A 27,729-nucleotide genomic window follows, 5' to 3' on the forward strand; every position below is an offset into this window, starting at 1 on the left:
AATAGAGACATGCTAGGGCTGAGAGAGAGAGACAGGACTGGGAACAAGCTCCCCACCACACCCTTGCCTCCACCCGTGTCTCCCAGTGGAAGCCTCTTCACTCCCACACACAACACATCCAACCCCACATCAAACTCTCAAAGTGCCTGGGCCTCCCCCAGCCACCAGCTGCTCTTCCTCGCCCAGCTTCGCGGCTGCTCCCCGCCCGAGCGTCACAGAGGTGCAGCGACCCAGGACCAGGGGTGAGAAGGATGCTGGGGCATGAAAAGCACCAAGAGGCTGAAAATTGGAGCTGCACTCTGGAAGAGGAGGAAGTCAGTTTTTGCCACTCAAGTGGCCTAAACCAACGTGCCTTGACAGCTGTCTGTGGTTCCGACTGGGTGGACAAAGGCCACACCTCAAGCCTCTCCTATATGTTGGCATCACACTTGGGGTAGACTGCGTCCAGGGCAGTGGTCACCTAGTGGGTTAAGCCTCCTCCCTCTACTCCAACACACCACCTGCCATCCCACTCCAACACCTTCACATACCTCGTTCTCTTGGCCTCTCTCCTTCCACCTACCAGCTCTGTCTCTGCTTTACTCATCCTTCTTGTCTCAGAACAAATGTTACCTCCTCAGGGAAGCCTTCCCTGACCACCCCTTACCAATTGCAGGCCCTCGTGGCAGCACATCTTCTCCTCTGTTGCCTGTATCAGACTATAATTATACAGCCATTTGCATAATTATGTTCACAATCTCTCTTTGAAGCTTTATGAAGGGAGAGACTGAGTCTCCTCTCCGCTGCTAGATCCCCAGCCCCCAGCATAGGACTCAGCACAGAGAGGGGCTCGACCATCTCTTGTCGGGGATGACTCTGTCCTGCTCTTTGGTGGCAACACCACTCCATACCTTTATGCGGGAAGGTGGCAATGCGCACATTTTTGGGGGTGTCCATTCAAACAGAAGCATTGAGAAACAAGGATACAAGAAAAAAACGTTTTAAGAAACAGATACTTTTGAGCCATGGGAGAGGACTGAGGGGTCACAGAAACACTCACCAAGGCTCAGGGGTGTCACTGGGAGGAATAAGGGGCACTGGTCTTATGCAGCAGAACAGAGACCATTCAGAAAATACCTACTGCTTGAAATGAGAAGGTCCCAGACATAAACAAGAGGGGCAAAGCTTTTGCTCACATGGCACTTCAAATTCTGTTGGTGGTAAACAAACAATTACCATGATGACTTCCAAAAATTATGAGTACTGGGCAGAAAATAGAAGAGATTCAAATAACAGAGTGGGTACATTTTAGCTGATGTAGTCAGGGGAGGTCTCTCTGTGGAGGAGACATCTGAGCTGGGACCTGAGTGGTGAGAAGGAGCTGGGTAGAGGAAGGGTTTTCCAGAGGACATCACAGCAAGCGCAAAGTTCCAGAGGCAAGAACAAGAAGAGTATGGAGGGATGGATGAATGGTCCAAGATCTGAGACTCAGTCAGGTAGGGTCTTATAATAATGACGGTGATGACAATAACGACAGTAGCTAACCTCTAGAGGCAGCTTCCATGTGGCAGGCACACTCTAAGCACAATGCTATAAGGTCCATTCTACTACTATCCCCATTTTACAGTTGAAGAAACTAAGGCTTAACAGGCTGGGTCAGGGTTAGGCATTTAGATTTGGTACAAATGAGGCAGGCAAAAGTTAAGAGGTAGATTTCATAATCACAATCTAGAAGGATCTTCTAACAATTAGGACTCTTGAAAAATGCAACAGGCAGCCTCATATTAATTTCCTACTCCAAACCCCTCCAAGTCTCCCATCCTTTGACTCTCAGGATGAGTTACCGGTACCTCAAGCAAAATCCCTTTGTGACATGTGGGGGAAACAGCTGTGTTAGGCTTGCTACTGCACTGTGCCTGACTACTGCATGAGCACGTAGCAGCACCACGTGCTTATAGTCTATCTACATCAGGCTGCCAGTGCTTGCCCTGGGGGCGATTCTCCCAGATTGCTCTCCTGCCACTGCAAGGTGCAGTTTTCCTGATCCCTTGCATTTCACTGAGAAAAACAGGTTTTCCTTTGTTTATTTGCTCACTTATCTTTGCAAGCCTCCAATAAACAGGTAATGGCCCAACGCTTTCCAGCTCCGCAGTTCCTCTACCATCTGCCTGAATTCAGTACGAACCTGCCTGGCTTCAATCACCTGCATTACACATGGACCCTTCTGAACGCTCAGGCCACCTCCACACCTCCCAACCTGGCATGTAAATCTCCAGCAACTCTGAAACTCTTGTATTCTCTCAGAGCCCACCAGGATACTCCCTGACTCTGAGCCTTGGTCCATGCTGTTCCTTCTGTCTGGGATGCCCCTGCTGTCTTCAGCTAGCCAGTTCCTTTAAGACACAGTTTGGGCCTCACCACCTCCAGGAGCCTCCATCACACCCTGGCTGGTTTTGGTGCTCCTCCTCTATTGGCCCTATAACATTCCAGAAACATTCTCCTCATCTGTTGATGAGGCTATGACAGGACTGAAGTCAGAGGCATTGCTCATCTTCATACTCCACAGTCTAGGGCCCTTCCCAGAATAAAGTATGTGTTTGATAATTATTTCCTCACACTTTGAGGTGTTTGAGCAGAAGCTGTAAGAGCACAATTGGGAGCAGGTGAGTATGGCAGGTGCGGTCAAATCCACACTACACCTATCTTTCTCCACTCCTCTGCCCCTCCCTGGCCCAGGACCCATCATCACTCACCCAGACCAGTGCAGTTGCCTCCTCCCTGGTCTCCCAGTATCCTGCCCTCTCTTCCTACAGTCTGCCCTTCCCACAGAGGCCAGAGGGAAACTACAAACACCTGATCAAGTCTGTCTCTCCTCTGCTCAGAACCTTTCTTAACATCCCTTTTATCCACTTAACAAATTTGCATTAAATACAAATTGTGTGTGAGGCCCTGGGCTAGTCACTGGGGCTACAGCAGTCAACAAAAATTATGTTCTAAAAATCCCTGTCCTCAAGTCGCTGACATTATAGTGGGGAGAATCAGACAGGATAAATAAGTCAAATACATAGAATATATTAGAGGGTTAAAAGTACAATGGAGAAAAGGAAAGCATGAAAGGATAGGGAATGCATGAGGAGTTTCATGTTAAATCTGAAATTCCTAGCCCTGGCCGGGTACCTCAGCAGGTTGGAGCATCGTTCCAATATGCAAAGGCTGCAGGTTCAATCCCCAGTCAGGACACATACAAGAATGCACCAATGATGCATAAATGAGTGGAACAATAAATCAGTGTTTCTCTTTGTCTCTCTCTCTCCCTAAAATCAATAAATAAAAACTTTTAAGTAAATAAAATATCTAAAATTCCTGCAAGGCCCTGCTCTAGCCACACTGATTTCCTCACTGTTTCTCCTACATTCAGACATATTTCTACCACAGGGCCTTTGTACTTGCAGTTCCCTCTACCGGTAATTCTTTTTCTCTAGATATGAGTCTTCTCTCACTTCTTTCAGATCTCTGCTCAAATGTCACCTCCTCAGAGAGGCCACTCAATCTAAAAGTCCCCTTCATTACTCTCCACTCCCCTTATACTGCTCTATGCTTCTTCATAGCGTATATATCACCTGAATAGTACAGATTTGTTTATATACTGATTTATTTCCCCCCATCCTGCCCTAGAATGTCAGTTCCATGAGCACAAGGATATCTGTCTATTTTGTTCACTGTTATATCTTTGTCCTATAATCTATAACTTATAATAGTGCCTGGTACATAGTAGGTATGCAATTAACATTTGTTGAATGAATGGAGACCTTCTAAGAGAATTCTTGTCACTTAAGCTAAAAAGAGGAGAACATCAGTAGAGCAGGGTGATATTTATAGAGTTGCTCACAAATATCTGACCATTCCTCTCCGTCCAGGTCATAGTAGGACTCCACTTCTTCCCCTCTTTGAGGTTAGGCATGCCATGTGACTTGCACTAACCAATGAAATGTGAGCAAAAGTAACATGTCCCCTCCAGAACAAGGCTTTAAGAACTGGTGAGGGGGTTGCTGTGCTGCCTTTTCCTGCCTCAATGATTAAATCCCCACAAAGCCTCCTTTAGCCCAGGTCCCTGAATGACCACCATGGACAGAGCTCTCCAGCCAACAATGGATAAACAGCACAAGAAAGAAAGAAATAACAGTGACACCAGGCTCCTTGTGACCGCAGTGCAAGTCGGCCACTCTTGACTGATACAAAGTATCTGGGACCTTTTCCCCCTGAAAACTGTCAAGAGAAGACAGGGCTTCTGGACTTGGGTTCTTCACAGGAAAGTCCTCAAAGAACATTTTGCTGATAGCTGCTCAGCCCATCCCCATTCTCCCATGAGGAGGGTCCTCCCCAAACAAACCCCTCTCCTCCATCTCCCCTCTCTTCCCTCCAGCCCTTAAGGAGGAGGGAATGGGCAAGGATATAACATATAAGAAAGGTGTAGGTAACTCATTTCACTCTCCATCGTGACAGCAGCCGCTGGCAATGAGGCTGACAGCTTTTAGTCTGGTTCTGGATTTATGAACCCCAGGTGAGGAGCATTCTGTCCAAGGCTCCCATCCCACAAGGATGGTTTATGGCCGGGAGTTGGCCAAAGATAGGCGCAGTGACAGCTTCCTCCCCATTCCTTTCCAGAGATGGTCTGTAACACCATCTCCTAGAATCTCTGAATGCTAAACTGCTCCTCTGCATCAGATAAGGGAGGGGAAGCCAGAGACAAGAATGACCAGAGGGGCCTGACCTGTGGTGGCGCAGTGGATAAAGCGTCGACCTGGAAATGCTGAGGTCGCCGGTTCAAAACCCTGGGCTTGCCTGGTCAAGGCACATATGGGAGTTGATGCTTCCAGCTCCTCCCCCCCCCCTCTCTCTCTGTCTCTCTCTCTCCCTCTCTCTCTCCTCTCTAAAAATAAAAATAAAAATAAATAAAAATAAATAAATGACCAGAGGGCCTCGGTTCACTAGCACCCACACCTCACAGCTGAGGTTTTTATTATGCCAAATACCAGCATTCAACCCCCTGTCTCACAACTGGGAATTCTCACTACCTAAGTTCCCAAAACTGTCAGCTTACCCATGTTGATGCTCCACCCCCCTTTATGACTCCTTACTGAGTACCTACTGCGTGCCTAGTCACTCCCACTTGTTCTTCCCAATCCTTAGGAAGGTGGATTATCCATTTACACACTTGACACATATTTATTCCAGGCCTACTATGTGCATGGCTACAATAAAAAAAGTAGTCCCTCCTTACTGAGCACCTATATGCACCCAACTGTTCGTTTCCATTTGAAGGTGAAATCTATGAATCCCTAGTAAGATATGATTGTTGATTCAGCCACTTAACAAATATTTATTGCAGGCCTACTATGCATCAAGCCTTAGAGTTCAGTGGTGAGCAAAATATAAATGTCCTCATGGATCCTATGGTCTAATGGGGACTCTGAACTCTTCTTGACTAATGTAGATATTGGACTTAAATTAAATAGTTCCCCTCAAGGTCATATTGCTAGTAAATTGCAGGGTCAGAATTCAAACCCAGATGTTTGACTCAGAGTCCTATCAGTAATTGAGTAGAGAGGACTCCGAGTGCTATCTACTATGTCAGGCCCTGAGCTAGGGCTTTTGAGCACACACATGCTTGACATAGAGGAGGCGCTCAATAGTTTTGTTGACTAAACAAGATGGATGGGAGGATGGAAGAATGGGTGGATGGGTGGATGGATAAATAGAGAACAGATGAAGAAATGGTTGGATGATGGATAATGACTGAATGGAGGGATAGGTGGATGCATGGATAGAAAATAGATGAATAGAAAGATAGATGCATGAAGAATAGATGAAGAGACAAATGATGGATAATGAATAGAAAGATTGATAGAGAGGTGGATGGAGAGATGAATGGAAGGAAAAAGAGATAAATGGATGGATGGATGGATGGGGAACTGGACAACAGATCTGTTATGACAGTTCTATGAGGTAGGAGTCATCATGCCCATTTTACAGATGAAGAAACTGCAGGTCAGAGTGGTGAAGTCATGGGCCCAGAAGAGCACATCATAGAGCAAGTTGGGAGAATGAATGTGCAGATTCTACCTACATATATCAGACACTCCCAGGACTCTTCTAAAGCACCCTCATATAAGAGTCCCCTTCCAGGTTCCAAACTGAGTCCCTTGGCATTTCACTTCACAGAGCCCTTCTCGCAAGGCTTAGGGAGACTCGAAGATGGGACAGGGATCAGGGACGGGAGAACTATTAGCTTTCAGCAGGCAATTTCATGGAAGCATTGATCAAGGTGCTATTAACTACAGATGGGCCAGAGTGGAGACCAGGACAAACAGTATACACACACACACACACACACACACACACACATACTCATACTTACAGAAAACACATGGTACACACAGAAATCCACCCCCATGCATATATAGTAATACAAGGTAGGCATATTATTCATAGATACACATAGATGCACACTCTTCTAAAGACATGTGTAACCACTTATACACACACAAAACACTCACACACGTATGTACATATTTGCACAGACTTTTGCAATATGTCAAAAGCATAACTCAGAGACACACTCTTACATGCTTATGTACACATCCCCCAGACACAGCATATGCTTTCATTACACACCATATGCTGCACATAATACATGCACACATTTATACAAACTTGCATTCTTTAGATGGTGGGGGAGGGAAATCTGGCTTCTAATTTCAATGAGACAACATCTTCCTTGCCTCTCAGAAGGTAACAGCAAGAAGGCTGTCTCAGACTCAGATATACAAACTCAGATGTACACATGCAAACCCACAGTCAGGGACATACAACTGCAGATACACTTAGATGCATCCATACCCAGACACATTCATTCAGGGACACACCCACACCCATTCTGGGATGTATCCCTACACACACGAAGATACACTTAGACCCTTATTCCAGAAACGCACATAAACTTTCTCACCATCCCCCACATACACCCCCACAGACACAGTGAAACTAAGGCATAGAAAGACACACAGAAAGACACTGATTTACACAATGGCTTCAGAATTTGGACTAAAAGTCCTCATCTGCACCAAGCCCAGTGCCATTTCTCCCCAGGGGCTAGGCCAAACCCGGACAGTACATGGCACCTCCCTCTCCACTTGCCTGCAACTCTTGGGAGCAACATGGAAGGGAGAGAAGGAAGCGGTGTGGTAGCCACTGGGGGCTAAACAAGGTTGCTGACAAAGTTGGGGGGGAATTCAAGCAGGAGAGGGAGAGCAAGCATCCCAGCTCCATATATGGGGAGGCATTCCACAAACTGATTGAAGAGGGGAAGAGGTGAGAGGGGCATATCTGGAGGAAGCCAAGGGAAGTTTGCAACACAGGACGCCTCCTCCCCTCTCCTCAGGACACCAGGACCACCACTATTAACTCCGATTCAGTTCCCCTCCCTCCCCTCAAGCTCTGTGGCTGGAAAGCTGGAGGATGAAGGAGGGGGGCAATACTGGAGCTTCTGGGAGCAGCGTCAGCCCCCGCCCAAGTCTGAGACCCTTCTGAATCCTTGGGAGGTCATGTTGTGGGAATATTCAGCACGTGGTGAGACAGGTAATGAAGGGGGGAGGGCACAAAAAAAGAGATACAAAGTCAGAGACGGAGCAACAGAAATAGAGACAGAGACAAGGGGAGACAGAAATAGAGAAGCAAACCAGAGGAAAAAGAACAAGCAGACAGACACATAGGTGACACTGGACTATTCAGAGCACTCAAACAGGAAGGGATCCTGAAGGTGGAGGCACTCGGAGACCCCGAGGCTGCCCCATTCAGAGGCAGGGACCCTCACAGCCAGACAAAATCTAACCTCCGGCTCTGCCCTACTCAGCCCGGACCGTCGCCGCCTCCGCCCCGGGCCAGAGCGAGTCTAAGACATTGCTACCACCCGGGCACTGCTCACTAATAATAATAAATAATAATAACAATAATGAACAGCGTGGAGGTAGTCCGGGGTCCCGAGGCTCCTCCGCCTCTGCGTCCAGCCCCCTACTCCGGGAGGGCGCCCTGGGTCTGGCGAACTGGGGGACTGGGGTCCCCGGGGGCTGCGGCGGCGGCGGCACAGGCACCACGCCCCCCGGGAGCGCCCCCCGCGTGGTGGCCACTCACGATTTTCTCCGAGGCTCCAGCGCGGGACACGGTACTGTTGAGCCCCACGAGCGAGGGCAGCGTCTGCGACATCCAGTTGGTGACCATGGCCATGGTGCTCAGCACGGCCCCGATCTTGAGTAGCGGCACCGACATCGCGCCCCCGCCTCATGCCCCGCGGCCACCCGCCGCGCGTCCCTTCTCCCGCCAGCCGCCTGGCGCTCCGTCCCTCGCCACCTAGCCGCCCCGGGGGCGCGAGCTGGGGTCCGGGGTCGGGCTGGTCGGGGGGGGGGGGCTGAGGGACGCGGGCTGCGGATCCGCGCGCCGGGCGGGCGGGCTCCGCTTATAAAGCGCCGGCTAGGCCCCCGCCCCCTCCCGCGCCTACGCGCCGGGCACTTCCAGCCGCCGTGACGTCACGGCTCAGGTCCTGAGTCCGGCAGGGGGCGGGGGGCGCCCAGACTGCCCCACCCCCCTCCCCAGGCCTTGCCGCCCCGGCCCGAGACCGCCCCGCTGGGAGAGGTACCGCCTCAGCGTCCCCACCGACCCCACCCCCCACCGCCGCGGCATTCCCAGCCCCGCCCCCAGCGGTGTTCCCGCCACCCCCCAGCGGTGTCTCCCCCACCCACCCCACGAGCAGTGTTTCCGGGCCACCCTCCCCACACAGAACCCCAGGCTCTCGGCCCACCTCGACCACCTAGAGCTGGCAGGGACCGGAGTCACAAGTCCCCACCCATCTCCTGTTAGGACACCGACTCCAGCTCTCTAAAACCCGGGAAGATAGGTATGGTGGTCTGTAGGGGGCGAGACTCTGGGGTGCTCCCATGAAGCCGGCAGCCCAGCCTCGTTTTCCTAGGGGAAGGGGCTTTCCTTGGACCCGGACCACTCTGGGGACCACTGGATCGTTTCGGAACGAGTGAAGTCCAGAGTGGCGGGTCCGAAGCCAGTAGACGTGTGACTAGGAGGAAGGTGCGGCAATGGGAGTCACTAGGGCAGCGGGAGGATTCCCCAGGACACCCAGGGACGGCATTATGACCCGGTAGGGCGGAGACAGATGCTAGCCTTTGGCCGACAAGAAGTCCCAGGCGGCTCTCCACGAACAACTTGAACTTGGGGTGGGGGCGGGGAACTGACACTTGGGATCTTCCTCCAGGCCCCAGGGTTCCAGGGCCGGCTCCTTCAGGGGGCGTGAAGTGCATACATAGTCCCCGCACTTCCCACCCACGCACTAGCCGGCGGCGGGGGCAACGAGGCTGGCGCGAGGAGCGCCCGGCGGGTTTAATTTCCTCTATTTTCCCTGCACTCACGCCCCCTCCTGGCGTCCCCGCATCACCTCGCGCCGTCGCCGCCCTCAGTCCGCTGCCGCCGCCGTCTGGAGGCGGCGATGACTCAGACGTTTGTAGTGTTCGCCTGGGGAGCAGCTCCGAAAAAGGGGGTGCAGGTCCTGAATTGTCCTTTTTTCTGAGCTTAGCAACATCGAATGGTAGGTTTTGCCCCTGTGTGACCTCCAGCAATGACCTCTCTGCCTCAACTTCCTCCCGTGCAAGTGGGTAGTTGTAAGGACCATGGACCTAATATGTATGTATGTGTAAAGGGCTCCAGAGTCCTAAGAATCAAGTAATATATTGAGCATCTATGTCCCAGATACTGTGAACAACAAACAAAATGCCCACCTTTGTAGAAGGGAACATTCCGTCAGGGAAACAGACAAGAAATAGGCAAACAAAAATAAAACAAGATACTGGGATTCGGATGGGCAGAGGAATAAGTAGGGGAGCAAATTTTAAACAAGGTGGTTGGGGAAAGTGACATTTGAGCAGAGACCTGAAAAAAGTGAGGGAGGGAGTCGTTTGGATATCTGAGGGAAGAGTTCCAGGCAATTGGAACAGCAAATGCAAAGGCCCTGGGCAGGAGTGTAAGGGTTCAAGGAACAGGGAGAAAGCCATGTGGTTGGAGCAGAGTGAGCTCAGGGAGAGAGGGTGATGGTGCTTAAGCATTTTGCAGGGTGTCTAGGACATGCAAAGTGTTTCCTAAATAGTAGCTGCTGTTCTTATTATTTGCAACTAAAAATGAACTTTAAAAAATGAGATGTGGCCCTGGCATATTGGCTCAGTGGATAGAACATTGACCTGGCATGTGGACATCCCAGGTTCAATCCTTGGTTAGGGCACACATGAGAAATGACCATCTGCTTCTCTTCCCCGCCCTCTCCCTCTTCTCTCTCTTCCTCCCTCTCAGACAGTGGCTAGATTAGTTGGAGCATTGGCCCCAGGTGCTGAGGATGGTACAGTTGATTTGAGGAGGGTTGCCAGGTGGATCCCAGTCAGGGCGCATGTGGCAGTCTGTCTATCACCCCTCCTCTCACTTAAAAAAAAAAATGAGATGTGTCCTTGTCTACTCACACTACAGCTTGCATTTATGAGTGCTGAACACTGTGCAAATGTGCTTACTGAGCAGTTGTTGCAACCTCCCATGAAAGGTACAATGACTTTCCTATTTTCAGATGAGGAAACTGGGCTCAGAGAGAAGAGATCAGCTCGAGGTGACCCTGCAGGTAAAGGGGGTCCCAGTTCTGTCTGATTTTACACACCAAAACTGGCTTCCTGGCTTAGAGAATTTGGTACTCAATGGTATTCTCACTCACCATTGGTGCTGTAGGAAACTGCTCTAGCTCCTTCCAGCCAGGCTTCTCCAGGGAGTGGTCACATCTGCCCTTGCTGTCTCTACTTCCTCACCTCCCACCTCCTCCATCTTCCCAAAATTCCTCTCACCAAAGGAGCCAATGACCTCCCGATTTGCCAGTCCCACAGCCTCTCATGAGCCCTCATTTATTCACTCTCACAAGTTAGTCTTCATGGAGCATTCCCTCCTTCTTGAAAGTCCTTTATCCCTTGATTTCAGACTCCTAATCATTTTCTAGTTCTGCCCCCACTTCTCTAGCTGGCACCATAACTGTCTTCTGCCTTTTCCCTAAATATTTATACCTCCCAGGACTTTGCCATAGGTCCCTGGCCCTTCTCACTCTGTACACAGCCTCAACCATCACACCCACTCCCAGGGCTTTGGTTCCATACAGCCTCAGGACCTTTGCACTGGTTGTCCTTTACCCAGAATACTATTACCACAGACACACATAGGGTTTGCTCATTTACTTCATTTATACCAGTTGTTCTATTATTGTATGGGTAAGATACATGCCCTACCCGTCTCCAGAAAACTATATTTCCCAGGTTCCTTTGTATACTGGCTTCCTGTTAGGTTCATCCAGTGGGAGGCACTGGAGGGAGATTGGAGTGTGGGGAGAAAGCAAGAAGCCAGGGTGTTTCTCTTTTCTGTTTTCTGGTCATGGGTTCTGACAACAGCCACACCAGAGTCCCTTTCTCCTCACACCACCCTTTGTCATGTCCCTCTAATAGCTTTATACTATGGCTTATTGCTGGATTCCATGATTATTCCATCAGTGTGGCTTCTCAACTCTCCCATCTAACAACCAATATCCTGTCTCTGAAACCCTGGAGTATTCTGTTTCCCTGACTGCACTCTGAGTAATATGGCCACTGTAGATCTTCCCTGGCAACTCATCTCCAACGGTAGCCCCCACCACTCTCTGTCCCTTACACTGCTCTATTTTTTTAACAGCATGTAACATTATACTTTTATTTGTTTATGGTCTGTCTCCTCCACTAGACTTGCAACTTCTCAAGAGTACCTACATGTCTGTAGTTTTCCCAACTGCATCCCCAAGACTTAGGACACTGATTGGCACATAGTAGGTGCCCAAAAAATCATTGATTGACTGACCAAGTGAATCTACAGCTGAGGGTTCTCAAAGCTATAGCTGCAGCGCAGAGCCCCACCTGGACCTCAGACCCCTATGCCCATCTACTTCTTGGACATCTCCACTTATGCATTTCACAGGACTAATAGCTCATGGCATCCACCAGGACAACCTCAATCAAAAAGGCAGTACCGGCCCTGGCCGGTTGGCTCAGCGGTAGAGCATCGGCCTGGCGTGCGGGGGACCCCGGTTCGTTTCCCGGCCAGGGCACATAAGAGAGGCGCCCATTTGCTTCTCCACCCCCCCCCCTCCTTCTCTGTCTCTCTCTTCCCCTCCTGCAGCCAAGGCTCCATTGGAGCAGAGATGGCCCGGGCGCTGGGGATGGCTCCTTGGCCTCTGCCCCAGGCGCTAGAGTGGCTCTGGTCGCAGCAGAGCGATGCCCCGGAGGGGCAGAGCATCGCCCCCTGGTAGGCAGAGCGTTGCCCCTGGTGGGCGTGCCGGGTGGATCCCGGTCGGGCGCATGCGGGAGTCTGTCTGTCTCTCCCCGTTTCCAGCTTCAGAAAAATACAAAAAAAACCCCACACAAACAAAACAACAACAACAAAAAGGCAGTACCAAGTATTGGTGAACATGTGGGGAAGCCTGAACCTATTACAAGTGGAAATATAAAACGTTGCAACCACTTTGAGAAACAATTTAGCAGCTTCTTAAAAAGTTAAACAGAAACTTACCATAAGACCCAACAGTTCCATCTACCCAAGAGAAATAAAAACATGTCCATGGAAAGGTTTATATATGAATTCATAGCAGTATTTTTCATAATGAAGGAAGCGCCCTAAATGCCTATCAGCTGGTGAATGGATAAACTGTGGTCCATCCATCCAATGGAATACCATTCAGCACTGAAAAGAAATGAACACTGACACATGCTACAATGTGGATAAGCCTCAAAAATATTTGACTAAGTGAAAGAAGCAAGATAATCACTAATTTCAGGAAGTTTCATAATTTCAGGTGGGAGTGAGGATGGACTGCGACTGGAGACAAGGGATCTTTTGAGGGGGGTAGAAATGTCCTAAAACTGGATTGGGGTGATTTTTGCACAACTGTGAATTTACTAAAAGCCATTGAATTGTACACTTAAACCAGTGGACTTTATGGTATGTAAATTATACCTAAATAAAACTGTGAAAAGAGGGGAATGTTCTTAAACTTTGCCTGCAAGCCCCCTTCCCTGAGGTGGCCTGTGCTTTCACTGACAGGAGAATGAGTTCTGTGTTAAATTTTGTGCCCTGTGGCCTGACCTGTGGTGGCGCAGTGGATAAAGTGTCGACCTGGAAATGCTGAGGTCGCCAGTTCGAAACCCTGGGCTTGCCTGGTCAAGGCACATATGGGAGTTGATGCTTCCAGCTCCTCCCCCACTTCTCTCTCTCTGTCTTTCTCTCTTTCCCCCCCCCCAAAAAAAAAAAATTTGTGCCCTGTGTTCCTTGCTTCCTGGGAACATGGATGGCCCCGGTGTACCCATAGTTAGAAACTACAGATCTTTCTCCTTTCTGTCTCTTTTTTCTCTTCCTACCTTATCTAAGCCAGCATTAATGCCGTGATTTGGATGTAGAAAGATCTCCAGAAAGTATCTCCTCCTCTCCATCATCATCATGACTCTAAGCATGGTGTTTGGGAGTGCTGTAGATGGAATGTTTGTGTTCTCCCAAAAGTCATATGTTGAAGCCCTAACCCCCAAGGCAATGGTATTAGGAGTGGGGTGTTTGGGAGGTGATTAGGTCATAAGTGTGCAGCCCTCATGAATGGGATCAGTGCCCTTATAAAAGAAACCCCAGAGAGCTCTCTAACCCCTTACACCACGTGAGGACCCAGCAAGCAGACATTATCTATAAATGAAGAAGTGGACTCTCACCAGGCACCATATCTGCTAGCACCTTGATCTTGGACTTCCCAGCCTCCAGACTGTGAGACATAAATCTGTGTTGTTTATAAACAACCCCCAATCTGGGCTATTCTGTTATATCAGCCTGAATGCACTACAGTTGGGAGCTATGGAAAGTAATGTATTTCCTCTGCAAAGTCCCCGGAGGAAAGAAGTGCATAACTGTCAGAAACAATAATAATAATTGATAGTTTATTAAACGCTTATCATGTACTAGGTTCCATTTAAAATGATGGACATGGAATAACTTATTTAACTCTCAGAATACCACTATGAAGTAGATAGGATTATAATTGTGATTTTTTAAAATGAGGAAATGGAGGCATAGAGATGCTAAGAAACTTTCCCAAAGGCCTCCAGGATTCCATCCCAGACAGGCTACATAGTGCTGGGTCAATCAGACCTATTCACAGAGGAAAGAGTGTTGAGCCCTACCTCACATCATATGCAAAAATCAATTCCAGGTAGATTGTACATTCTAAAGGTGAAAGGTAAACAATAATGTTTTTAGAATATCTATATTACTCTGGAGTAGGCAAAGATCACTAAAATAGGACAGTAACAAACACTAACCTTGAAGGGGAAAAAAATTAAAATTTAAAGTCTTTGTTGATCAAAGATACCATAAGGAGAATGAAAAAGCAAGCCACAGAGTAAGAGGAGGTATTTGCAATCTTTATAACCAATAAGGAACTTGTGTCCTGAATTTATATTTTTATAAAACATGTACCGATAAATAGAGACAGTCCTACAAATCAATAAGAAAAAGGCAGACAGCCTAATAGAGAAATGGGCAAAAGACTTGAACAGACATTTCTCACATGGAAATACCTGAGTGGTCAATGAACATATGAAAAGGTAGTTAGCAATACCAGTAATCAGGAAATGTAAATTAAACCCATAGTGTGCTATCAGTACACACCCAGCAGAATGTCAAAAACAAAAAAGACTACACCAGGTGTTGGTGGCAATGTGTCTCAGACATTACTAGTGGAAGAGTAAATTGGTGAACTCCTTGAAAAGCCTCCAGAACTTTGGAAGGCTGTTCAGCGGTATCTCCTAAAGCTCAATGTATCCCCACCATCACCAGGACCCAGCCACTCTGCTCTTAGGTATATACAGTTGAGTCCCATTATTCACAGACCCCATATTGGCAGGCGCATGTACTCAGTACAATTCCTTTGTAACCCTCAGATGAATAGTTGCAGAACTTCTGTGGTAATTCGTGGACATGCACAGAGTGGCAAACATTTTGGTCACCCACAAACAGGTTCCCAGCTGAGGTCCAGCATGGCCATACTCTGCCTTCTTGTTTCAGCTCTCCTAACTGTAAATGTGTCCTTTTCAGTCTATTTAGTGCCAAACTGTTCATATTTTTATGGTTTTTATTGGTGGTTCCTCTATTTTAAGTGGCTGCCACACACAGTGCCAAAGTCTGGTGTCTCTAATATGCAAGAAAGCTGTGACGGGTCTTCAGGAGAAAATACACCTGCTTGATAAATTTCACTCAGATATGAGTTATACTTCTTTGGCTATGAGTTTGATACTAACAAACCAACAATATATATTAAATAAGGTGTTTTTAAAAGCAGAAACACATATAAAACAAGTCTGCTGTTGTTCTTTGGTCCAAATACATTGTAACTGAAGTCTTGCAGAAATCTAACCTTTTATGACTTGTATTCACTAATTCAGTGTCCACAGTGTCTTCATAGAATATAACTATTCAATATAACTGAACATTATATACCCAAACATTCACTGCAGATGTGTGTCAGAATGTCTCTAGCCGCACGGTATGTCAGCCACAGACTTCAACAATCAAGTGCCTAGAAAGAGTAGACTAGGTATGTCATGGTATATTCACACAATAGAACACCATAAAGAAATGAAAATATGCAATCTATCATAAAATATGAAGGAATCTTACAGATATTATGCTGAGCAAAAGAAGCCGATACCAAAAACTACATTCTTAGTGACTTCATTAAGTAAAAAGGTGAGGCAAAACAGTGTGTGGTAAGAGACGGTAATGCAGCAGTGACTCCACAGGGGCAGGTGGCACCTGGAAGGAGCAGGAGGGGACCTCTGGATTTTTGCTAAGTTCTGCTTCTAGACCAGGTGTGGCAACACTCTGTCACTTGAAGACAATCTATCAAGCTGCACCTTTATGATTTGTGCATGTCTCTGTAGCTAGGTTTGATGTCAAGAAGAAAATTTACTCAAAAATATGAATTAAGGTATCAAGCATAAAACATAAGTTCCATCTCTGTTTGATGGGCAGCAGGTAAAAAAATAAGCTTTCTAGTGGAAAAGCAAGAAAACACAAACCAAGCTAAACTAAGTGTCCTTTGCCTGACCAGTGGTGGCTCAATAGATAGAACACTGACCTGGGACACTGAGGACCCAGGTTCAAAACCGTGAGGTCTCCGACTTGAGCTCAACAGCTTGAGCACGGGGTTGCCAGCTTGAGCACAGGATCATCAACGTGACCCCATGGTAGCTGGCTTGGGCCCAAGGTCACTGGCTTGAGCAAGGGGTCACTGGCTCATCTGAACCTACCCCCACCCAGCCCCACACCCCAGTCAAGGCCCACATGAGAAGCAATCAATGAACAACTAAGGAGCTGCAACTATGAGTTGATGCTTCTCATCTCTCTCCCTTCCTGTCTGTCTGTCTCTCTCTCTTTTTCATGAAAAACAAAACCTAAGTGTCCTTTGCATTAAACCAAGTGGCCTCTATCATTTGGGCCATCTTAGCCCCCATAGTATTTCATTCACACATAAAAAAAGGCACGAGGCCTGACCTGTGGTGGCGCAGTGGATAAAGCGTCAACCTGGAAACGCTGAGGTTGCCGGTTCAAAACCCTGGGCTTGCCTGGTCAAGGCACATATGGAAGTTAATGCTTCTTGCTCCACCCCCTTCTCTCTCTCTCTCTCTCTCTCTCTCTCTCTCTCTCTCGCTCTCTCCCCCCCCCATAATGAATAAATAAAATCTTTAAATAAAAAGGCACGAATTTATGTCCAAGCATATATAGCTCCATGTCCCTCAGAATACAAGTGGTGTGAGCCTTCTAGCCTATGGCTGGTTTTAGTACTATCTCTGGTTACAGCAAGTTTTGGGAAATGGTGTTGAAATATGCCACCTGTTTTATTTCAGGAAGAACTGTTTCTCCTCTCAGTGCACTGTTTCTCCTGTCATCTCCACTTTCCTGCTTGGTTCTGAATTCCAGGAGGAGGTGGGAAGGAGAGAGGAGGCCTTATTAAGAACTTCAGACATCAGACAGGAAAAGTACCCTCTGTCCACTCCGCACGCCGAAGTGTTAGTCTTACTGTGCCTCTGGCTGCCACCAATCTGCCTCAGGCCTTGCCAGCTCCTGAAATACTTCTGTCTTCACGCCTTTACTCTTCCCACCCCAGTCTGTCTGCCATGTTATAGCCGGGGGATCTCTCCCTCATACAAATCCAACCATGTCTCATTCCTGTCTTTAAAGCCTCTTTAAACAATAAAAAATTTTAAGTGGACAAAATGGGCTGGCTTTAGCTCAGTGGTTCCTTTGAGTTAAGTTCTTTTGCTAAAAATGGACAAAGGACTTGCCTGGCCTGTGATGGCACAATGGATAAAGCGTGGACCTGGAACACTGAGGTCGCCAGTTCAAAACGCAGGGCTTGCCTGGTCAAGGCACATATGGGAGTTGATGCTTCCTGCTCCTTCCCCCTTCTCTCTGTCTCTCTCTCTTGCTCTCCTCTCTTTCTAAAAATGAATAAAAATCTAAAAAAAAAAATGGACAAAGGACTTAACATTTCTCCAAAGAAGATGTACATCCCTGGCCAGTTGGCTCAGTAGTAGAGCATCAGGCCAGCGTTTGTATGGGTTCGATTCCTGGTCAAGGCACACAGGAGAAGTGACCATCTGCTTCTTCACCCCTCCCCCTTTCCCTTCTTTCTGTCTCTCTCTCCCTCTCCCACAGGCATGGCTTAGTTGGAGCAAGTTGGCCCTGGGCACTGAGAATGGCTTCATGGCCTCACCTTAGGCACTAAAATAGCTTGGTTGCCAAGCAACAGAGCAATGGCCCTGGATGGGCAGAGCATCCTCTGGTAGGGGACTCGCTAGGTGCATCCCAGTGGGGGCACTTGTGGGAGTCTGTCTCTCTGCCTCCCCGCTTCTCACTTAAGAAAAAAAAAAGATGTACACGTGACCATTAAACACATGAAAAAACGCTCTATATCACTAACCCTTAATGAAATGTAAGTCAAAGCCATAATGAGCCATCACCTCACACCCATTAGGATGGGCCAGAATCATAAGTTAGATAATACATAGTAAGTGTTAGTGAGGGTGTGGAAAAATTGGAACCCTTGTGCACTGTTGCTGAGAATGGACAATGGTGCAGCCACTAGGAAAAACAATATGGAAGTTCCTCAAAAAATTAAATACCTATTGGCTCCCGGTGCTGCTTGTGTTCTCAGTCAGTGCGGGCCTAGTACCTCTTTTGTGAAGCAGCAGCTGAGACTCCCCCGCCAGCCTACAAAAAGCCCAAGGATGAGTCAAGAATGAGAACAACAATCATATTAAATTGAAGGTGGCAGGGCAGGATGGTTCTGTGGTGCAGTTTAACTAATGAACTAATGAAAACTAACGAAAGCCTATTGTGAAGGACAGGGTTTGTCAATGAGGCAGATCAGATTCCAATTTGAGGGGCAGTCAATCAATGAAACAGACACGTCTGCACAGTTGGACATGGAGGATGAAAATACAGTTCTTGTGTTTGAGTAGCAGACAGGAGGTGTCTACTAAAAAGGGAGCCTGCTTCTTTTCTTCAGAACTCTGTTCCTCCAGATCAAGGAGACATTCTCAATTTGAAAACTGCCATTTGGTCCCACCACATCCTGACTACTACAGTATAGCTTTTTCTATCCTTTCATTTTCCCCTTCCCCATTCCTTTCTCGTGTATAAAGTAACTGATGTAGGTGCACAACATTTGCATGTTTTAACTAAATGGTCAATGGTATGTTTGATCAACATCAAATGGAGGTGGGATGGAGGAAAAACACTGATTCTGTGAAAATACCCACTTTCTCCATTAGAGGAAACAAATTAGTTCTTTTTTTTTTTTTAATTCAGTGAGAGAAAGGAAGGCAAAGACAGACTCCCACATGTGCCCTGATCGGGATCCACCAGCAAGCCCACTAGGGGGTGATGCTCTGCCCGTCTGAGGTGTTGCTCCATTGCTCAGCAGCCAAGCTCTTCTTAGCACCTGAGGCGGAGGCCACGGAGCCGTCCTCAGCGCCTGGAGCCAACTCACTGAAATCAAGCCATAGCTGCAAGAGGGGGAGAGAGAGAGAAAGAGAAACAAGAAGGGGAGGGGTGGAGAAGCAGATGGGCACTTCTCCTGTGTGTCCTGACTGAGAATTGAACCTGGGACCTCATAAATTAGCTCTTTATATCCCAGTAAGTTATTTTGCTCTCACTGCTTAACAAAATAAATAAATAAATATATAAATAAATATCCTTGCATACCTTATTTGATTGCAGAATTTTAACATTTTTTTATTTATCATTGTAAAAGCAAGGACAATTTTATAATTTTTCTGTATGTAGCAGTTACCTGTAGGGCAATCTGTCTTTAAGCAGGGACAAATTACCATCCCAACTTACTATCCTAGATTGTTTTCCCTTCAAGTCAAGCATCTTGTTGTTTAACCTTCTTGTTTAACATAAGATACCAGATAGAAAATGATTACTTACAAAATAATCAGAATAATTTAAGATAAAAAGTCATATATTATCATCTAATTTAAAGCTGTAATTGAATTTATTGTAAAATCTAGAATAAATGTAGATGCAACAAAACAAAGCAAAAGTTCTTGTTTAAAATAAAAACAAACACATTATTACCATATAACCTGCAGTCCCACTTCTGGCATATATTCAAAAGAGCTGAAAGGAAGGTCTTGACAGATATTTGTACACCCATGTTCATAACAGCATTAGTCACAATAGCCAAAAGGTAGAAGCAACCAAAGGATGAATGTCATATATACACACAATGGAATATTATTTAGCCTGGAAAAGGGATGAAATTTCTTTTTACAACATGGATAAACCTGGAGGACATTGTGCTAAATGAAGTAAGGCAGTTACAAAAAGTTGGCCCTGGCCATCTGGCTCAGTGGATATAGCATTGGCCCAGCAATATGTATGTCCCTGGTTCAATTCCCAGTCAAGGGCACACAAGAGAAGCAACCCTCTACTTCTCTCCTTACCTTCTCCCCCTTTACTCCCCCTTCCCCTCCCGCAGCTAGTGGCTTGACTGGTTCAAGTGTCAGCCCTTGGTGCTGAGGATATCTCAGTTGGTCCAAGCACCTCAGACTCAGGTGCTAAAAATAGTTTGGTTGATTTGAGCATCAGCCCCAGACAGGTTGCCAGGTGGATCCTGGTCAGGTGCATGTGGGAGTCGGTTTCACTATCGCCCCTCCTCTCACTTTAATGAAAAAAAGAAAAATACTAGCCCTGGCAAGGTAGCTCATTTAGTTGGAGTGTTGTCCCAATATACCAAGGTTGTGGGTTTGATCCCCAGTCAGGGTACATAGAATAATCAACCAATGAATATATAAATCAGTGGTACAACAAATCAATGTTGTCTCTCTCCTCCCCTTCCTCGCTCTCTAAAACTCAATAAATTTTAAAGAAAGAAAGAAAAATACCATATGGTTCCACTTATATGAGTTCCCTAGGGGAATCAGATTCAGAGAGACAGGAAGTAAAATGTTTGCCAGGAGCTGAGGGAGGGAGGATAGAGAATTATTTTTTATTGGGACAAAATTTCAGTTCAGAAAAATTAAGAATTCTAGAGATAGATGGTGGTAATGGTTGCACAAAAATGTGAACGTACTACTGAACTGTACATTTAAAATGGATAAGGTGGTAAATGGTATGTGTATTTTGCTGAAGGTTTTTTTTAAAGACCTATTTAAACAAACAGACACACATCCACATGCACATCCCATTCCACAGCCTTCTATTGCCAGCTCAATAAATTGGTAAATCCTCAACCAGCTTTCAAGGCCCTAATAGCCAGATCACAATCTACCTCTCCAAGCTCACCCCCTTTCTCACCTTCCCATAAGCACCATCCCCACTCCACCTGACTCTCGTTTTCAGAACCCACTGTATGCCATAAGTCTTGCTAATTTGGCCAAACAACCTTCTTCTGCATGGAATGTCCACCCTCTAATCTTCATTCACTCATTCTTTAAGGCCCAACTGAAATACCACCTCCTCCAGGAAGCCTGCCTGACTCTTGATATTTTGCACATTGTACCATGTGCCTGCTGCATGCTCCCCAACTTGGCCCTGAGAACCCCTCCACAGCAAGTTGTGTCACAATCCATCATATCCCCAGTGCCTCACTTCATGTATTTCACATACAGATTACTAGAAAAAGTAGAAATAGAAATAATCTGGCGCCCTGGCCAGTTGGCTCAGCAGTAGAGCATGGGCCCAGTATGTGGAAATACTGGGTTCAATTCCCGGTCAGGGCACACAGGAGAAGCGACCATCTGTTTTGCCCCTCCAACCCCCTCTCTGTCTCTCTCTATGTTCCCCTCCCACAGCCATGACTAAAATGGTTTGAACAAAGTTGGCCCTGGGCACTGAGGATGGCTCCATGGCCTTGGCCTCAGGAAATAAAATAGCTCAGTTGCAGAGCAACAGCCCCAGATGGGCAGAGCATTGCCTGATAGGGGCTTGCCATGTAGATCTGGTTGGGGCACATGCAGGAGGCTGTCTCTGCCTCCCTGCCTCTCACTTAATAAAGAGGGGTGGGGGAGAAAGAAAAAAAGAGAGAAAGAAAGAATCTGGCTCATCATGTGCATACTATAGTATGTTTTTCTTGGGAATAACCAGAACTCTCTCGGGGCCTAAAAGGTAAGGAGCTATTTGCCATTTCATTCAATGGCTTCAACTGACTTTGCTTTTGGTTTCTGTCTTCCACACTGACTCCCTGTCTTCCCTGCCCAGGACAGTTAGAACTGTGTGTAAAGAAAGAGTAAACAGGCACTGGGAGCCTCCTGGGGCTCCCATTGCAGATAAACTTCTTTACAACAGACTTCATGGAATCTGTTCGGACTCCTCTCTGCTCCATATGGTTTCTTTTTGGTTTGTGACTGAGCTCTGGGTGGAAGAGGTCGTAACATAGACCAGGCTTCCACTATGGGAGTGAAGACATGTTGATGTTCTCAGTCAAAAGTTCCTGAAAAGTGCGAACAGTCTCCTGCTCCTGTCACAACTCCCTTCTCAGCACAACCAGACCCAGTACCACAGAAGTTAAATCTCCATCCCACCCCTTGAGAGCTCAAACTGTAACCCAGCCTTTGGTGTCTGATTTAAGGCTCGACACACAGAAGGCTCCCAGTGGATGCTTCCTAAATGAACACGCAAAGCCACGAATAAGGGAAAAGGGAAAGTTACTGCCTCCCAAGTACTGATGCTAAATTCTGGGGACACAAAGTCATTGCCCACACCAGCCACTGGGCTCATAAGAAACCTACACACACCCACACAGTTGACACATAAGGACACAGTGTCACTGTGTGCACACACACCACAGACATGAGTGTGGCACACACATGTCTCTGTGCCCAGCTTGGCCAATGCTAAGCACACAATCCTTAAACATACACACATACCCGTAAACACTACAAGGCTGATTCCTATAGAGCAAGGGTTAAAGTGAAGCAAGTGATGTGAGTTGTGCAAGTGCAGAGTTGGATCCTGTCTTTATTTTAAATTTTGATATTTTTGTTCATCATAGATTTTTGGAATTAATTTTGATTTTCTTAAGATACTGAATTAGGATGTTATTTCTCTTGATTTTGGAGCTTTTTGGCACCCCTTCAACTTTGCGCCAGAGGTGAGTGCTTCACTTGCTTCACCCTGGATGGGGCCCAGATACACACAGAGATATCAGCCAGCACACTTCACACACACACACACACACACACACACACACACACACACACACAGGCTCTGCACAAACCTCATGCCACCACTAGGTGTCGCCCCAGGTCCTTCATCTTGGGCCCAGCCCCAACCCGGATCTTCTGTACAAAGAAAATGTCCAGTTCATTTATGATCTAGGAGTCCTTAAGGTTTCCCTAGACTTTCCTCCACCTGGGAAACTTCCATTTTCCAAAGGCGACTAGGAAAGCAGCATTTTAACCCAAAAATATGGTGCCCTATAAACCTTAGTGGGATTCAAATAATTTAACAACCGGTCCTCTGCCCTAATAATGATCATTTTAAGTATAAAAAAGATATACCAAAAGATAGTTTATCTCATGCACTTAATACTTAAAAAGAACAATAAAAGAGGTACACAAAACTAGATTATGTTATAAGAAAGTTTTAAGATATTAATGAAAAATATTAAATAATACTCATAATACCTCAGGGGAATTTTGGGTGTAACACAAAGCTGAAACAAATGACAGCTTGTCACCCCCTGGTTGTTTGGCACTTTTTTGCTTTATGTTACATGTTTGCTTACTGAAGTAACAAAGGCGAAGGAATTAAAATGTGGTCTTTCATCAAAGGTATAATGAGTTTTATGAAATGAATAAATATTACAAAAGTGCCATTTAACAACCAGTTCTCCAAATTCAACAAAAAATTAGGTATAAGTTCTGCTGAACTGGTGTGAACTGGCTGGATCTCTCCACTGCCTACAATGTAAAATTTTAGGCACAGATGAAGAGGAGTTTTCCTGATGCTCCATATCCAGGAGCAGTGGTTGACTTGAAATGGGTATGGGATGTGCAAGGGCCCAGTGTTTCCTTGACTCTCCCTTGGCACAACAGTCCCAGGGTTTGAGAAAGAAAAGATTCTGTGGGAGGAGGAGAATCCATCCATTCATTCAACAAATATTTATTGAGCACCTATGAATAAATGAACAAATCATGTAAAGGTAGTGACAAAGGCTATAAAGAAAAATAACACAGCAAGGGCTCAGAGAATGGTAGTGGGGAGGTTATTTTAGACGGACATTCAAGGTAGGCCTCTTGTAAGAGGTGACGTTAAGCAAAAGGAGAGGGAGTCAAGTACTTACCTGGAGGAACAGCATCCCAGGGAGACAGAATGGCAAGTACAAAGGCACTGAAGCATGCAATGTAAACTGAACTACTCCTGTCCTATCCTATGGGGACCCCAGGAAAGAAGTGATCCCAAACCCACACAGTGCCAAAGATGTAGCTGGATAGGGAAGATCTAGTGGTCAGAAATGGTCATCTTTCCCATAGAGAAAGCTCTCTGGCAGCTCCAAGACACTCATGGCCACACCCAGAACATCCGAGACAGACTGTGGGTAGATGGACAACTCTTCTGACAGGTGCTATTCCCCTGTTCTCAGGGTCAAATCCAAACTCCTGCCCACAGCCCACAAATTCCCATGTGACCTGCACTCTTATGACTGCCCTAATCTCATCTCCCCAAAACTTCCCTTTAGCTCACTCCTTTCCAGCGTAACAGTCTCCTTATGTTCCTCAAACTCACCAAGTTTGTTCTCACTTCAGGACCTTTGCACTTGCTGCTCCCTGCCCTGAACGCTCTTCCCCTGCTTACCTAAAAGGCTCCCTCTCTCACATCTTTCACGTGTAGCCCCAATTGCCACCTCCTTAAAGACACTGTCCCTAACCACACCTGCTAAAATAGCCCCCACCCTACCACCATTACTCTTTAATTCCCTTTCGCCTCCTAATTCTTTATGACACTTAAATTATACATTGTTTTGACATTGTATTGTGTATTTATAAAAATCTTGTCTCTCTCCTGCCAGAAGATCGGCTCTAGGAGGGCAGGGATTTGATTACTTGGTTCATGGCTGTATCCCAATGCTGAATCATATCTGTTGATTGAATGGACAAATAAGTGCTTCCTAGAAAAGACGCCAGCAGGGACCAAGGAGGTGGCTCTGGGAAGCGATGGAGGGGGCGGAGAGGGATCAAAGCATCCATTCTTCAGACCCCTTTCTTCCCTGGGACGTCAGGCGGGTGATCAAGCTCAGGGCAGAAGCCAATTTACTGCCCTGCAGTGCCCGTGGTGGACATCTGCGGGAACTGCAGCCGGTGGTAGGACTTCACCAACCGCGCCCCAACTGGGATTACCCTAGTTTAGCTCCTCCCCATTCGCCATTTAGCCCCGCCCCCACTAAACCTCATATTAGCCCCGCCCCCAAGCGACTCCCTCCCCGCCCTGGGGTCTGTAAGACTTGCACACTTTCCTTCACCTTCTAGCCAACTTTGGAGGAAGACGAGGAAACTCGAGTTCCCTGGGGGCTAGCAGGGGTCGAGGAGAAAGCCCAGGTGGTGGTTCCGAGGATCTTTCTTGGAAATCAAATTTAACTTCACTCCTGGTTAATTTTTTTCCAGCAGATTCTCAGGTATATGCCACTTCTGGTCTCTCCTCTCTTTCTCGGCTGACTCTATTTCTCTCTGGCTCACATATAAATTGAGCACCTACTGTGTGCAACCCGATGCTAGGTGCCGAGCATGCTTCCTATCCTACCCAGTATGTGGGTCCTAAGATGGGAAAACATAAGTCCTCAAGGATGGGGAACCCACAACCTCTCCTTGTAGCCTGAAAATCTTATCTAGAGTCTGGCCATCCTTCCCAATGTCCCTATCAGGTTGGCTACAAGGGTCTGATTCCTTTCTTCTCTTGACCAGGAAAGAGAAGGTGCCAGGACTGTTTTTCCTTGGAGTTTCTACCTAAACCGCCTCCTAGCGTCCACACAGGCACTGTCCACACCGTGGAGCGAATTATCAAGAGGGTAAACAAGTGGGCTCAGAAACCAGACTCCCTTTGTTGAATACTAGCTTTGCTGCTCCAAATGGTCTGAGCTTGAGCAAATGACTTAATTATTCTGTGCCTCAGCTTCTCCACCTGTTAAATAAGGTTAACAATAGCATCTACCAGTGGGGAGCTGGGAAGATTAAATGACCTAGTTCGTGCTATGTGCTTGAAACAGTGCCCAGCACATAATAGGCATTTAATAAATGTTAGCTGTGATTATCTTTTTTTTAATTCTAGCTTCCCTCTGAGCTCCTACAGATCTGAGACCCTGAGGTTGCTCCCACCCACAAGATGGAGGAGGAAAGAGGTTTCCCAATAGCTGAAGAAAGCATCAACCCCTACATTTTGCCAGGTCCCCCCAAAGCCTGCCAAATAGATGGGCTAAGATGGAGAGAGGGACCTGCTTCTGTGAAAGCAGGAATTTTCCAAGCACCACCAACACAGGTACACATACAGATGCCTGGATGTCCACATTTGCACACACAGCCCTGGCTCTTTACACTCTCTTTAAAGTGATTTATTCAAAAGCACGGAGCAGCACACTGTCACCCCAAAGCTCTCACACAGCTAAACACCTGGCCTTACATATTTTGTACAACACTCAGGCAGGTGGACAGAGTCATGGGGGCACTGTCACACACAGTCCTTTACACACAGCTACAGCTGCCCAAATACCACCAGGATTAACAGTCCTCACTTGCTGTCACCAGTCACATCACTAGTCATACACAGACACACAACCTCCCAGTCACAGCCTTACAAGCCTCACATTGTCACACAAACCCTCCAGTCATAGCCTCCCACTGTCACACACAGACTCTCCCTCACGTACAAACACCCACCCTGATCACACCCAACTCACGCACTGTTGGACACACACCAGCACTGCCATGCACACAAACTCTCAGTCACACCCAGCCATGACACAAAGACATTCGTTTACCCAGCACCCCTGGGCACACATGTCCCCATCAGTCACTCACACGTGAGTCCCGCCCCCTTCTCCACGGTGGGGGTGCAGGCGATGAGTGGGGGGGGCTTCAGAATCTGGGCACCTCCAGCCATGATGGGGGTAGTGAAGGGTAAGCAACACCACAAAGCCTCCTGAAGTTCCCCCCCACAACCCCACTCAGCTCCAGCGAGATGGCGGGCGTGGTGGGCTTGGTCACCAAGGAGTTGAGAACCCCGAAGCTGGGGTCAGACTGTCCCCCAAACCATCCCAGCTTGAGGCTGGATCTGAAGCCCTCCTTTTCCCCAAAGCCAGAGTGGACGTTCCAGCCCCTCCCCCGCCGCGACCTTCGCCCTTTGCAGCCCCGGGGGGCCTCATGGAGCCCCAAACCCCGTTTCTACGGGAACCCTCTTAGCTTCCCTCCCCTCCTGGAGCCCCCTGTGCCCGCACCTGCCTGCCGGGCCCCTACCTGTCCGGCGAGGCCTGAACACAGCAGCAGCAGCAGCAGCGGCGGGACCGTGAGCGGCCACATGACGCGCCCCCGGCCCGGCGTCCTGTCCCGCCGCCCACCCTAGCGGCACCTCCGCGCGGGGACCGCCACGAGGCGTGACCCCGCCCGCCGGGCCGGGCGACCCTCCGCTGCCGCCTCCCCCGCCTCGCCGGCGGCCGGGATTCCACCCGGCCCCCGGCCCCTCACTAGCTCGGAGTCTTTGTTACGGGCTCCGCCCCCCCGCCCCGCCCCCAGCTCGTCTTCGGGCGCAGACCCAGCCGGGTCTGGGGGCGGAGAAGTGAAGGCGCCCGCACTGGGGACGGTAGCTGGGGACAAAATCCAGCAGCCCCCCAGGACATTATGCGGGCAGGTCACGGAGGTGGGGGAGGGGTTCCATCACGTGTTTGTAAATTTCATCCTCCCTGGGCATATTTCCCAAGTTGCAAATGGAGGTAGGAGGGGAACAAGGGGCGAGGGGAGTAGGAGGAAAGCCTATTAGCAAAGAAGAGAAATTGAGAGTCCCCCTCCTTAAAGAACTCAAGAATTAAGAGAGAAACTGAGTCAGAGCCTG

The 27,729-nt window shown here is 47.7% G+C and overlaps 1 protein-coding gene across 3 annotated transcripts in view; it reads right to left on the bottom strand.

The window, feature by feature from the left end:
- The window catches only part of OLFM2 (olfactomedin 2), a 98,670-nt gene extending 71,327 nt beyond the window's left edge, over nucleotides 1-27,343 (bottom strand). Inside the window, exon 1 of one of the 3 annotated variants that reach the window (XM_066272672.1) lies at nucleotides 27,138-27,343. In XM_066272672.1, coding sequence (XP_066128769.1) covers nucleotides 27,138-27,200 — 63 coding nt within the window. In that variant the 5' untranslated portion in view covers nucleotides 27,201-27,343. Of the gene's footprint in view, nucleotides 1-8,169; nucleotides 8,455-27,137 lie in introns of those variants that run through there. The other 2 variants (XM_066272652.1, XM_066272662.1) reach the window with 2 other exon arrangements.
- Between the last annotated feature and the right edge of the window lie 386 nt (nucleotides 27,344-27,729).

This window comes from Saccopteryx bilineata, chromosome 1 (genome assembly GCF_036850765.1).
Source record: "Saccopteryx bilineata isolate mSacBil1 chromosome 1, mSacBil1_pri_phased_curated, whole genome shotgun sequence".
In the NCBI taxonomy this organism is placed as follows: domain Eukaryota; kingdom Metazoa; phylum Chordata; class Mammalia; order Chiroptera; family Emballonuridae; genus Saccopteryx; species Saccopteryx bilineata.